The sequence below is a fragment of the Neurospora crassa genome, linkage group I (assembly GCF_000182925.2).
Source record: "Neurospora crassa OR74A linkage group I, whole genome shotgun sequence".
Taxonomy (NCBI): Eukaryota; Fungi; Ascomycota; class Sordariomycetes; order Sordariales; family Sordariaceae; genus Neurospora; species Neurospora crassa.
This window is the reverse complement of record NC_026501.1, coordinates 2,475,191-2,488,244: the sequence shown is the minus strand read 5'-3', so window position 1 is coordinate 2,488,244 and position 13,054 is coordinate 2,475,191. Positions and strand designations below refer to the sequence as shown.

General features: G+C 51.4%; 3 protein-coding genes across 3 annotated transcripts; all 3 read right to left on the bottom strand.

The window, feature by feature from the left end:
* Window positions 1-714: 714 nt before the first annotated feature.
* Window positions 715-2,977, bottom strand: NCU02487 (hypothetical protein). The gene is made up of 2 exons (XM_959988.2): window positions 2,552-2,977; window positions 715-2,479 (listed from the first exon to the last, which is right to left on the bottom strand). Exons 1-2 carry the CDS (start codon window positions 2,725-2,727, stop codon window positions 823-825), a joined length of 1,833 nt encoding a protein of 610 aa, XP_965081.2. The 5' UTR covers window positions 2,728-2,977; the 3' UTR covers window positions 715-822.
* Window positions 2,978-4,750: 1,773 nt separating this feature from the next.
* Window positions 4,751-6,644, bottom strand: NCU02486 (hypothetical protein; the record flags this gene model as incomplete). Its single annotated transcript, XM_959987.1, has 2 exons — window positions 4,751-4,852; window positions 5,292-6,644. The coding sequence occupies 2 exons, from the start codon at window positions 6,642-6,644 to the stop codon at window positions 4,751-4,753; spliced, it is 1,455 nt and encodes a 484-aa protein (XP_965080.1).
* Window positions 6,645-7,531: 887 nt separating this feature from the next.
* NCU02485 (hypothetical protein) lies at window positions 7,532-10,229 on the bottom strand. The gene is made up of 2 exons (XM_959986.3): window positions 9,533-10,229; window positions 7,532-9,461 (listed from the first exon to the last, which is right to left on the bottom strand). Exons 1-2 carry the CDS (start codon window positions 9,732-9,734, stop codon window positions 7,630-7,632), a joined length of 2,034 nt encoding a protein of 677 aa, XP_965079.3. The 5' UTR covers window positions 9,735-10,229; the 3' UTR covers window positions 7,532-7,629.
* Window positions 10,230-13,054: the final 2,825 nt, after the last annotated feature.

The window sequence follows — 13,054 nt, the reverse complement described above, 5'->3', positions numbered from 1 at the left end:
TATTGACGTATGGTCGCGGGCCTTCCAAAATTGTGCGGACTTCAAGACCTTCCCTAAGTAAGCAACTACATAGCTAGCTGTTGGCCAAACCATCTACCTCACATACACTATTTATCCTCCTGTGTTTTGACTCGACATCAAGTGTACCAGTCTGTGGCCGGAGAAGAAATAGAGAAATCTTCTGCTGGCCCCAATTTGGAAGGTCCTGTGCGAGATTCTATGGTAGACGTAAAGATACGCGCTCTGATCCGATCGTCACACAAGGATTGTAATGCCGTGTCTCAGTTACCCACTGCCCCTGGGAAGGCAACAACTAATTCTGCATGAACTGGTGGTTGTGTTGTGCGACGTAACCTGAGGGCTGAGGCCGAGGCTGAGAGTGGCTGCGGAGGTTGTTGATTCACTGAATGATAGTTGGGGGGTGTGTTTTGTGCTAGGCTATAGATAGGACACTATGGTCGCAACTGCCTGTGTTTGTCAGCCACTCCATAATTGCGACTTAAACGGATCCATTGTTTTTCTATAGAAATTATCTCAGGTGCCTACACATCTTGTGTCTTGCGACTAAATGTTTTTACGCAATGCTTTTGTCTCCTGGTATTTTTCTCTACCCACTCGCGTATCATCTCCAATTCGTCATTGTAAATAATCGTACAAAACTGCCTATCGTATTGTAACGTTACATCCTAAGAATAAAAGAAAAAAGAAAGAGGGTCTAATGAATAATTCGCTGTGATGATTGTAGTTAGGTGGTAGAATCTATATAGATCAAAGAAATCGAGAGGTGTTGTGGAGTAATGTCACCCCATCAAACGTCTAAACTCAAAAATGCAAAGCCGGCCATAACATCGTATAATCCCCAGACAAATCTCTCAGCCTCTGCTGAGAGTCACTCGTATCCGGCCTCTTTGCGCCGTTACCGTTCGTCCTCCCCCCTTGCTCCTTTGCTTCAGTAGATGCTATCCTTTTCAACGGCAGCACCCCCCCTCTTGATATCCCTCCTCCCATCGCCGTATCATCAATACCGTGTCTATCCTTCTTATGTTTCTTCAAATTATCCAGTCGACTAAACGTCTTTGTGCAGCCAGGAACGTGGCAAGAGAGGCGCAGCCCTTTGTGCGTGTTTTTGTGTTTACGCAGATAACCTTTGAGATTTCCGCGGACGCCGCGTGGTTTCCATTGGCATTCGTCACAGATGAGGTCATTTTCGTTGCTACCGCTACCTAAATTCTGACCTTGGCTAAGGTCTTGTTGTGTGCTGTTGTTGGGTCGGCAGTAGTGGATGGCGATACCGGTGGTACGGTGTGCATGCGAGTGCTGGCGCTGGCGCTGGTCTTGTTCTAGGTGTTCGAACTGGTGTTCGGAATGGTGTTCAAAATACGAGGATATCTTTGCTTTGCTGGCACCTGGGGTTGTATGATTCCCATCTGTCGTTGATGGTTGTTGTCCGATTTCGCCACGTGTTCTTGTCCCTGTCAGTGGGTTTCCTGGCTGCATGGTCTCGACTAAGTCGAGACTTGGTGATCGAGTCATGCCCTGATGTGTTCCTGGTCCTGGTTCATAGTAGTGTTGATGAATTTGTGGCTCATCAACATCTCTGGTCCTTACCAGAGTACCCAAGGTCGGTATGTCCTTTCCACTGTTTCTAGATATTTCCAAGGCCGGTGGCATTTGAACATGGAGACTACTGCATGTTCCAGATAAGTCGGGTGTTGATTCTTGGATGCCGCCTGTCAATTTTAGACTCCACCATGAGTAGTCATCCACTTGCAAAGCAGGAGACATACTTGTTTGAGACATTGGGACGCTGTTAGTGATTACCAAGTCGTCCAAAGACATGGCCGCCGGCGGTGGAAGGCCATCGAGTTGTAATGCCCCGGTCGGTATTGGTAGTTGTGATGTGAAGGGGTACGGCTGGGATGTAATGATGTTGCCGTTTCTCTGAATCGGCGGCGTAGGGGATTGGTAGTGTGAGACACTCGGAGGGAACAAGGTGGTGCGGGAAGTGTTTGTGGACGCTCTCTGCGATGGTTCGACCTCAGTTGTGGACGAAGCCGCGATCGACGACACGATAGACTGCAAGTCCGACATCTCCTCCGCATTGAACCCTTGCCGGAAAAGTTCTGAGTTGACATCCACCATATCAGTCGTAGTCGGTAGCTTATGAAGAGAAAAGGAATCCCCTGGGGCAGTATGGCCCAAGTATGGCATCGTAGAATGTGGCCCGGGGCATCCAATCATGGCGATACCTTGAACTACCGATTCCACAGAAGCAGCCGTATGTGTCCTCGCATGAAGCGTTAAGCCAGGCTGATACGTTGCGATTTTCGATAATGTGTTTGCCCTGTAATTATTGTCGCGTTTACGAGGTGTGAAAGTGTCCCTCATCTTGGAACCCAAACTTCGCTTCCGCTCAACGTTGACCTCCTGAAGAACTATGGGGGCAATGGTCCCATCTGTGACCACTTTTTCTTCATGTCTGGCCGGAGGGATCGAGGTCCCAGTCAGCCACCTTGTCCTGAAATGCGCTTGTAGGACTGGGTAGACTTACGGGCATAAACTACGGTGGTTGCCCGGCATGAAGGCCTGTGAAAGAGTGACATATGAAGCGTTGTCTCGCTTGATGGGCCGAATAAAGTCCTCCATCATGACTAAGTTGGTGCTGAAGAGTCGACATGGAGCTGGTATGGGACGTGGCTGGGTTGATTCATATGTGCCACGGTGCATCGGCAAGAGCCCTACCAGACTGGGCAGAGAGTAGGACAAGGAGAAAAGCCTCCTAGAGGAGGTTGTGGGTTGGGGCACCTTGGTTAGGTATGTATCTTGTCGTAATATGAGCCGGGTATCAGAGGTGACATTGGGAACGGGACGCAGGGCGATGCTTGGCCAACTGCTACCCCAGGAAAGTTAGATGGGCTTGCCCGACAGAAACATCCTGGCATGGTTCCCGGGGTGGATGACCTTTCCCCACGGTTCCCGCTGTCCCCGATGCATGCCTATTTGGACGAATCCACGATAATTGTGTCGTAGCCTGTCGAGTTGGCGATGGGCAAACCAGGTGAACCAGGCACACAGCAAGCCAACTGAGGGCAAGGGCATGTCTGGAGGCAGGCCTGGAGATGTCAGGCAGGTAGCATACTGTTGGACGAGTAAGAAGAAGGAAAGCGGCTGACGTCAATTCATCTATATTGGGGACGCAATCTAAAAGCTCTTTACCCGACTGGGACTGGCCGGCTGAAACTGCATTTTTGCAGCCTTCAAGCCTGAAGGTGGGTTGCGGACAGAGGAGTGACCTGTTGACGGTTGGCGTTGTTCTCGATGGCTGCAACAAAGTGAGCAATTGATTCTCGCGACCAGCAACGGAAGGTTGATCCGCGCCTTGCATGGTCAAAGCTATCCATGGTGGTTCTTGAGGAGAAGATTGATTTGGAAATTATGGGATACATTCGTTGCTAATGCAGGAAATAATAGATCGATGGTTGCTTGTGGAGGATTGACAACGTCTGGGAATGTTCTGGGAGAAGTTGGAGGGTCCGATAGTTGGGTTTTGAACAACGGAAACTAAAGGGGGGGAGGCTCGAGCCAGGTACATAAGGTAATGGACATAAGGAGAGAGAATTGATTGTTACATACTGGACAAACTGAATGCATCTATCTTGCACACATATCAAGACGGCAAGTAAATACAGACCTTCTGCCGTATTGCTTACAGATACCCTGGGCCCTAGACTTCCCCACGGTAACAACGCATCCCGTCAGGGCGGGCAGTCCCCCGAACCTCCGTAGTCGCTTCAACTTTTCCTCTTCCACTTCTTTTGACAACGAATTTCTTCCCGACTTCAACATCACGGACAACGTAGAAATGAAGGCGACCAACCACTCTTTCTTTTACGCCTTGGTAAACGGCTCCTTTACAGACTGGAGTCACTGATTCACTTTGTGCGGCATTGCCAAAGAAAGCAAATGTCGACATCAGAGTCTGCCCACGAGGGTGTTGCTACTTTGCGGTATCATCGCCTCCTGACGCCCCTACCAAAATTGACACCATGGAGAACCTCTTATGCCATTGCCTGCTCTACCTACCTAGCCTATCTGTCTGTCGACTCATTGTTGCACGTTGCATCTGACCCCTCACAATTCATCCCGCTTGTCGGAAGAGGAAACATCCACGAGCAAGTGCAGCATAGGCTAAAACCAGGACGCTCCTTCTTCTGCACGTCATGCTGGATGACACGACCAGGTTAAATTCCATCGTGTTTCTCTCGTGTCTTGACATCCATTCAACCCCCAGTCGAAGCTGCATGCTCTCTGGTTGTTCTACTTTCCTTCTTTTGACCTCGGTGCCGACCTCCGTCTCGAGAGATAGCTTGATTTTCTTCGCTCTCGTCTCCTCACAGTCACCTTCGGGATTTCGGGTTCGTCCCTCTATCCAGATTCTTCTGAATGTCTATCTGCTGGTGTCCCATCAATTAAGACATGCAGAGACTTACTCATACTCGACATGAAAACTCAAGAGTTGTCTTGGGCTTGATATGGGAGATACTGCGCCCATCACTTCTTCTATGTGATTACTGACAAGTGCACGGCGAACCACTCCGATATGCTCGTTCATGGGCATATGGGCAACGGTAGTATAAACCTGCCCAGGTAAGCGAGTGAAGGGAGCACGAACTCGGGCAGTCAGGACGTGAGACGTGCAGAGACAAGTGTGGGATTTGTTATGTCTATATTAATATGATCTCGTTTGAGATCAGCCATCGACGCTATGGAAGACCATCAGAACCGAAATCTGCTTGAACGTGTTGTTGTCCTGCATCCGGTCCGGTGCAACACCACCATCACTGAGGCAGTTCTATTTCCGGTGACACACGGCCTGCAGATTTCCACAAGATACCAACAGAATGTTATCAGATTTCGAATCAACCTGCAACCTTTCTAATGCTTCTACAGCGTCTGGGGTGGGCTCACTGTCTGTCTCAAACCACGCCATTGTATTGAGTGAATATTGTCCAAGTAGCTTACTCTCATTTACTGAGATCATCTAGAAGAACAGCAACTGGGAACTATTTCGAACCCAAAACCCTCGTCCAGCTTGCCAAGTATCTTGAACCACTGTCTCCGAGCTCCAAAGAGTCCCTTCAGTGTCTCTTTGGATTGAACCAAACAAGAATCTCATGACATCCTTTGGCCACCGAACTTCCAATAGCCGCAAGGATCTTCCACAACTGCTTAGGCAAGAACACTGCATACCTAAACAGTTCCTCCATAATCCACCAAAGGATTTTACCCACGAACCCGAGCATGTGGACAAGCGCTTTATACGAAGCCTTTCCAAATGCTCCCATCCCAGAGAATACCGCCCGAGGTAGGTCGACAAAAAGGGCGCCCAGCGCTACCAGAATCCCGTTACCGACATCCTTGAGGGTGATGTTCCGGAAGAAGCTCAACACCGCCATACCAGCCGTGTGCATAGCCGAGACCAACTTCATAAACATGAACCCCGTCGCCAAACCGACCTTCCGCAAACTCTCCCATATCCACAGACACATCACCTTCATGGCCCTCAATATCCCCCTGATGATCCACCACATCCGCTTGGCCAACGCCTTCGCAAATCTCGCCATCCCCTTTGGGGCATGCTTCAAGGCCTTCGCCGCCCGTCCAGCAGCCTGTACTGCCCTTTTAGTTCTTTCTGGCATCTTTTTCATCTGCTTCTTGCACCACGGCCCAAACTGATGCTTATTCTTCCACAACCACTTCGCCAATCTCACGCTAGGTAAAACCACCAAGTGCTTCGGCAAGCTCCACAGAATCGCCTTGGGAATGTCCCATACACAATATACACAGAAGGTCACGATGGCCTGGCCGGCCTTCTTGATCCGTCGAGTAGCTACTGCGTGGTGCGTCTTCCACCGCCGAAACTCGCCGCCCCTGCGCGAGGGAAGCAGGTCAACAATCTCTCTGTGTCCGTTGTCGGCCGCCAGGCGCAGGGCGAGCTGGCCGTCACCTGCTATGAGAGCGTCATTGGCGTGGAAATCCCTGAAGAGTAATTTTGCCAAGGCAAGGTTGCCGGCTGCTGAGGCGGCCATGAGTGGCGTCCGCGCATCCGCAGGCGGTTTGTTGTCCACTTTCTCCTTTTTACGCTTGGATGATGATGAGGACGAGCTCCGCTTGAAAGGAGTGCCAAAGGCGTTGACATCTGCACCGAGATTCAAGAGAGCGCACACCATGGCGCCGTCACCGGCTTCCACGGCCGCGAGGAGTGGGGTTAGGCCATACTCGTTAGGCACGTCGGGGGAGACGAAGCCGCCAGTGATGAGTTTGGTTACCAGGTCGGTCTTCTTGGAGGTGATTGCATCGAAGAAGATGCGGATTAGCCTACATTGCAGATCGCGCCGTTCTTTTTGTATGTATGGTGAGTTGGGGTCGTCCAGGTTGAAAGGGGACGACTTGGATGAGGCGGCGGAATTGACAGCGGGAGGGAGGGGGGTGGGATATTGACTGAGTGGTAGGTGGAGGTCAATGTTCATGTTGAGATCAACTGTCAATTGGGTGCTGTTCCCGTTGATGAAGTCCATGAAACGATCATCATCGATTCTGGAGTAATTTGGCGCGGGCGCGTCGGCGCCTTCTAACCCGGACATGATGTCTGATATTTGAGCGAGATATGAGGAGGGTTGAATCGGGGATTGTTCGATCTAGAGCTTTTATGCAGTTTTATTGTCGCTGTCTGCTCGATCGGCGAAGCAAAAGAGAAATTTATTCTTGGTTCTTCTGCGCGGCTGTTGGTTATATATCCCACAATCTACGGGTCGAAAGAATTGAAAGGGTATCACAAAAACGGCTGGTTGCTCAGTTCCGATAAGGTATTTCTGACGTGTCATGATGACGGCGTCAATAAAATAACGAGAGGGTGAAGAGATGCCTAGGGTAGTGGTCCGGAGGGATGAACTCGAGTCGCACAGCCGCAATGCCCATCAAGCCAGCAACCAATCTGCCTCGTCATCCTTGTCCAATTACAATCCGGATACTACCTATTCAAGTCAAACTACGGGTTGGTTTCACGACAGAATGTTTCAAAGTTCAAAGGCGCCTTGCAAGGCTAATGAGAGAGAAGGGTGCACCGACATATTTCGCACCGCAGGTTTCCGACCGAGAACATAAAAGACCGAGAAAACCATGCATAGACACTCGCACACAAACAGATCAAATCGAGTCCGTATCTCACATGATCCCTCCCATCCATTGAGCCTTTCCCAAATACCTCAACAGCTCACTATAGAATTTCCCACTTCATCCACAGAGGTGCCCTCGGCCAGATTAGCTCACAACAAGACAGCAACACAGCCCACAACACCAGCCCTCTCGGCGACCTGTCCCGTTCGAGATGTAACGAAGATGCAGCGTCCTTATAGCGAAAATTATAGCTCCACAAACGAATGAGTGAGAGACCTCAGAATAGAAAAACAAATACCATGACAACGGGACCATAGTGTTCATGCCAAGAAAGGGGAAAGAAAAAATGTCAAGTGCGATTTGTGTGGGTCAGATGTTCGTCAGGACACGAAAACTGTTGATTCTACCTAGAGGTACTCTGGGGTGGCATCATACCGTTGAACACCGGAGACTTTATAGCTTCGAAGCAGCAGTAGCCCCCCTCCTCTTCTTCTGATAAACCTGAATCTCCACCCCCTCGGTGTCCTCCCCACCACTCTTCAAGATCCTCCTCAAGATTTTCCCACTAGGGCTTTTGGGGATCTGCTTCACAAACACCACGCCTCCCATAAGCCACTTGTACTTGGTTGTCCTCTTTTCCACCAAAACCCTGAGTTCATGCGCCAGTTTTTCTAGCTCCGTCTTATTCTCCAGCGCCTCCGGCTTGTGCGGAACCACATATGCTCTCGGCCACTCCGTCGCCTCCGACTCGTCATACACGCCCACCACGCCCGCATCCGCCACCGACGGGCTGCTGCACAACACGGCCTCCAGCTCCGCCGGCGCAACCTGGTATGCGCGCACCTTGATCAGCTCCTTCAGCCGGTCCGTGATCCGCAGCCTCCCCTGCGCACTGATGGTGCCCACGTCGCCCGTGCGGAACCACCCATCAACCGTCAGCGCCTCCCTCGTGACCGACATATCCGGCTCCTGACCCTTAGGGGTCCTGAACATGCCCACGGGCAGATACGCGCTAAGTAGCGTCGGCGACCGTATCAAAATCTCCCCTTCCTGTCCTATCCTCGCCGCCTTGGTTTTCCCGTCCACTAGCCCCGGAGCGGGCACATCCATATCAGCAATCATGACCTCGACGCCCCAATGCGGCACGCCCGTCTCGCCCGCCTGCTCCACCATCTCCTTCTCGCTCGTGCCGCGCTGCAGCGAGGTGCTGCACGTCTCGCTCAGTCCGTAACCGAGCCTGACTCTGAACCCGCACCGCTTGTACACCTCCACGACCACCTCGTGTCCGAGGGGAGCGCCGCCCGTGACGGCTGCCACGATGGAGCTGAAGCCGTTCTTACCTGTCTTCGGGTCGCGCTTGGCGTATTTTTCGACTACAGGAGCCTTGGCCAACATCACGGCAATGGGCGGCGCCATGTGCAGGTACGTGATCTTCCTCTTCGGGATGGCGGCGAGCATGCCATCGAGACTGAAGGACGGCATCACGTACACGGTGCTGCCTGTCATGATGGCGAGCAAAACGATGTTACAGAGACCGAAGACATGGTAGAAGGGTACGTAGCCGAGCCAACGCTGCTGCCGGACCTTTGCAAGAGAGTGGTAGTCGGCTGCGTCGTGCCACATGTGCGCGCCGGAGAAGTTGAGCGCGTGGTGAGAGAGGAGGACGCCCTTGGATCGGCCGGAGGTGCCGGAGGACCAGAGAATGACGGCTGTGCGAGCGGGGGAGGCGGAAGAGGGAAGGAAGGAGGAGGGGACCACTGTTGCTCGGGAAGAGCGCAGAAGGACCTTCCAGTCCTGGGTTTTGTTCGTCTTCTTACTGCTGCTGCTGCTGCCGCTGCCGACAGAGGTAGGCGGTGACGATGACGATACAGAAGGGTAGTGGTCCTTGGCTGCGTCAAAGATGAAGATGGGCACGGCGTCAAAGAAGGCTCGGTCTCGCGGCTCCTGCTTCTCCAGTGCCTCGCGCATGGCGCCGAGACAGGCTTTCGCCGTGATGATGGCTCGCGGCCGAGAGTTTTGGAGGATCCAAGCGATTTCATCGCTCGTAAGGGCGGGTGAAACCAGCGTTGCGGTGAGTCCGGCGGCCAGCGTTCCCAGCAGCACGGGCGCAAAAGCAAGTGAGTTGGGAAGCTGGATGAGGACGACTGGGGGGATCTCGGGCCCTTGCGGGCAGGTCGGTGTTGGTGGGAGTTTGATGATATCGCTAGGGTTGAGACCCAGACTCAGCAGACCGGCGGCGAGGGCAAGGGCATCGCTTCTCATTTGGCCATAGGTGAGTTTGCGGTCTTGTTTAGGGTGATGTGTCAACTTTGAAGTCTACCGAGTGCAAGGTTCCAGACGTTAAGAAGATGCTAACCTGAAGCATTATCCACAAAGATTGGCCTCTCATCCTCGATCTTGTCCAACACTTGAGCTTGAGGGGTGTAGTCGTTCGCAGACAAAAAGGGCTGACTGAAACACCAGTTAAAGGTATTGTTGAGGGGTACATGGCCAGGCGGTGCTCCAGAGTAAGCTTCCCTCGTGCTCGTCAAGGTCGATGGTGGTGTTGTTGTTGACATGTTGTGGAGGATCTGTCCCAGAGTCCAGCCTTGTGAGCCAAGTCAAAGTGACTGTTGGTGATGATGATGGTAATGTTGATGATGATTAGATGGGAGATTGGAGACGTCCTTTCCTCGACCTCAGGTTAGAACCCGTTCCCAGATATCTGATACCTGGCTTGACTTCCATGGTCCTATCATATTTCTTGGCCGAGGCAGTGGGGTTGGATGGGACGGGCGGGAGGTTGGAGCGGGACACTGGATCTGGATCCAACTGCCCCTTGAACCTCTGAAGGCATTCGACGGAGCGGCACAAGTACATCGTAGAAGCGGGAGAGTGTCGGTGATGGGAGCGGCTAGAGTCGACCGGGGATAAAAGCTACCCCGGAAACCCACTTCCCCCACCTCTCCGAGAACCCTCCACGCCCGCTCGGACCGAATGCCCACTTCCCATCCGGCTCCACCTCCACTCAATTCCCCAAATTCCGGGGAGGGGGGGGCCAAGGCCCGCGAGCCCGCCAAGGCAGGGGAAGCGCCAAGATGAAGGCACGCTGATTGTTTCAAGTGCGGGACACTCGGCAGTTGTTGGTGAGAACAATTGGGGTAACGATTTCCTTTGATGGCTATAATAGTTCGGCGGAAGACGCTCCGATAATTCCGTGACAAAACCTTCAATGGGCTTCTGCCAATCCTCGGCTTCGGCCTACAGGATGTACAATTCCGTGTCATCTCATTTGCTGGCCTAGACGGGGCAAAAGCACGGTGGATCTCGGTGGATCAAGCTGTCAAAAGAGTTCAGTTCCTGGGCGTAACCAGGGGTATGCCGGTTCAATGCTATTCCGATATCAACATCATCATCATCATCGACGATAACAACAGACGACTTCCTGAACTTTCCTTTCTTTATGAAAACAAAAAGAAAAGAAAAAGAAACCGTTTACTTGGCAAGAAGAACGATACGACCAGGATATCCAGAGCGAGCAAGGAATGCGTAGGTACATAGCTTGAAGTCTACCGACCTAACGCATGTCAAGCGACCTGCAGCCCATGCTTGCGCTACAGTGAACGGCAGCAGGCATTAGCGGACTTGTCAACAAAGCAAACACCCAGTCATCAACAAAGCCAGAAAAAGACGAGGACAACATCGAACAACAAGCGGACGAAAACGAAGCCTCTACTCCCTTTTTATACACTCGGCCTGGCATTCACAGAATCCCTCGTCTTCCTCACCACGACTCACCGGGTTTGATTACCTTCCCCACCCGGCTCCCCACCGAACCCAGTTCGCCCGTTCCGGTCCTGGGTCCTTCCATTCATTATCAAGAAGACCAAAAAGGGGGGCTCCCTTCATCACGGGTACGGTAACCATTCTCACTTCGACAACGTACCTAAACTGAGCTCCTACCGGAGGTACCTCCTACGCAGATGCAGGTAGGTACATGGGCTAACTATCATATCGTCTCATTTCAGTTCGATGGCCGCTTCATAAGCGCATCCAACCGTCGAACGCCAAACACTGAGCCAAGCTGTCCGCTGTTCACCATCCATCTTCCATGAGCGCTAGCGGTGCAAAGAAACATAGTTGAGGGATGCGGGTGACTGGGCAGGGAAGGTTGGGAAAGTAAGAATGTAAGGGAACAGGTACCCGAGCATCATAGTCGATCCCATCTAGAACCAGGCCTCTAGCTTGGTTCGCGACATGGTTCAACACGTCAAGCTGTTGTTCTTCCAAGCGAGCCCTTCAGAGGAAAAAAAGATGGAGATTATGAACGGCAACTTTGACTGGGTTGGAATAAAGAATCATCCCAGCTCCCAGGTGGGCAATGACCGATAAGGTCCACGCGCTTTCCACGCTTGAACTGTTGATCAATGTTCGGTTATCAACAACGGTCATGTACTACCACGCTACATGCACTGGTTCACGAAATATGTTAGAGACGAGCAGGGACAAGGGGACTTGGTAAATGAGACTGTGTTGGCTCCAGGTTAGTCTTGGGACCTTTTTTTCGGTCAAAGGACGCTAAAAGACTAGACCCAACTGGCTGGCTGTTCCACCCAACAATTGCTCTTCGTACGCACCTAGACCTAGGCTGGGGAGACACTGTGATAGAAGCGGCGTCTCCTCCGTCTTGTCTCATTTGCCCTGTCTACAAGACAACCCTAGTACTCAATGAGACCTGGACTGTACTGTACTGTACCGAGAGGCTGAGTCGTCGGCTAGCCGTGTTGAGGCCAGAATGTTTGGGAAATCGGTTGGTACTCCAGTCAGTTGGTCAGTCGGTAAGTCGGTGTTCGGACATTTTCGGATACATTTTGCGACTCGTCCTTGGTACGATTCAATTTTTGAACCTTTGGTTTCTCGGATTTAGAACGGGTCCTGTAAATGCCCGTGAAGTCTCAGACATATGCATGTAATGGAACCCGACTGTTTGGGCGACTGGGCGCAAATGATCATGAGTAAACGAAGCTAGATGGTCAATTACGGTGAGGATTTGTGGTCTTGACATTCGTTGTATGGGAAAGAAAGATGAAGTTTCAGCACACGTCCATCAGTATACTGAAAATGTCAGGACGAACGGTCAACATGTATGCCTAGACCTTAAAGGATCTGAACCCCATTTGGGGGTTAAAAATGCTGGTATTCAAAAACACACTCATATAACCCACTATCAATGATAAGAATTCCGCGCCTGCTTGCCTCAAAATATTTGAAATGGGATGCAGCCTGCAACCCACGTGCAATGCTTTCGAAAATCGACCAAACAGAAGAAATCAGATAACCAGCCCAAAGCGGAGCTGCACAAGAGCTCATAAATAACAGACACAAAGACCAAAATCAGACAAAAACTGGAAAAAAATGAAAAGGGGTATTATGACGATAACAGATGGCCGTCCCTGAAGAACAAAAGAAAAAGAACAAGAAAAAGAGTTTTTCCTCCCAGAACCAAGAACAGAATATTCGCAAAACTGCGAAGTACTACGACGAGTTTGCCGCCGCCGCGCTGAGCCCCAATCCAAGCGAAAATGAAGTGCTGAAAGCATTTTTGATTCCTCCCAGAAACATGAATGATATCGAATCAGTAACAAAAAGCCGCCCCAGTAGTTTTTGAGCAAGTGTGTCGACGTCGAAGTCGACAATGCCGGTGAATTAAAATGAATGACCCCTGGCTAACCGTGTGGTTATGATTGTTGTCTTTTGAAGAGTTGTTGTAAGAGAAGAGCCGGGGAGAGTTTGTGAAGATTGGTTGGTCATAAAGTCATTCCCTTTGTGAAGGTGATCGTGGTGTCGTCGTTGTTTCGGCGGTTGTTGTTTAATACACCTGGCTCTTGTCGCGTCGAAT

Coding starts and splice junctions, on each gene's coding strand:
- NCU02485 (XM_959986.3), bottom strand. CDS start 9,734: ATGTCAACAACAACACCACCATCGACCTTGACGAGCACGAGGGAAGCT. Junction 9,462..9,532: donor CTTTGTGGATAATGCTTCAG/GTTAGCATCTTC, acceptor ACCCTAAACAAG/ACCGCAAACTCACCTATGGC.
- NCU02487 (XM_959988.2), bottom strand. CDS start 2,727: ATGCACCGTGGCACATATGAATCAACCCAGCCACGTCCCATACCAGCT. Junction 2,480..2,551: donor AACCACCGTAGTTTATGCCC/GTAAGTCTACCC, acceptor CCCTCCGGCCAG/ACATGAAGAAAAAGTGGTCA.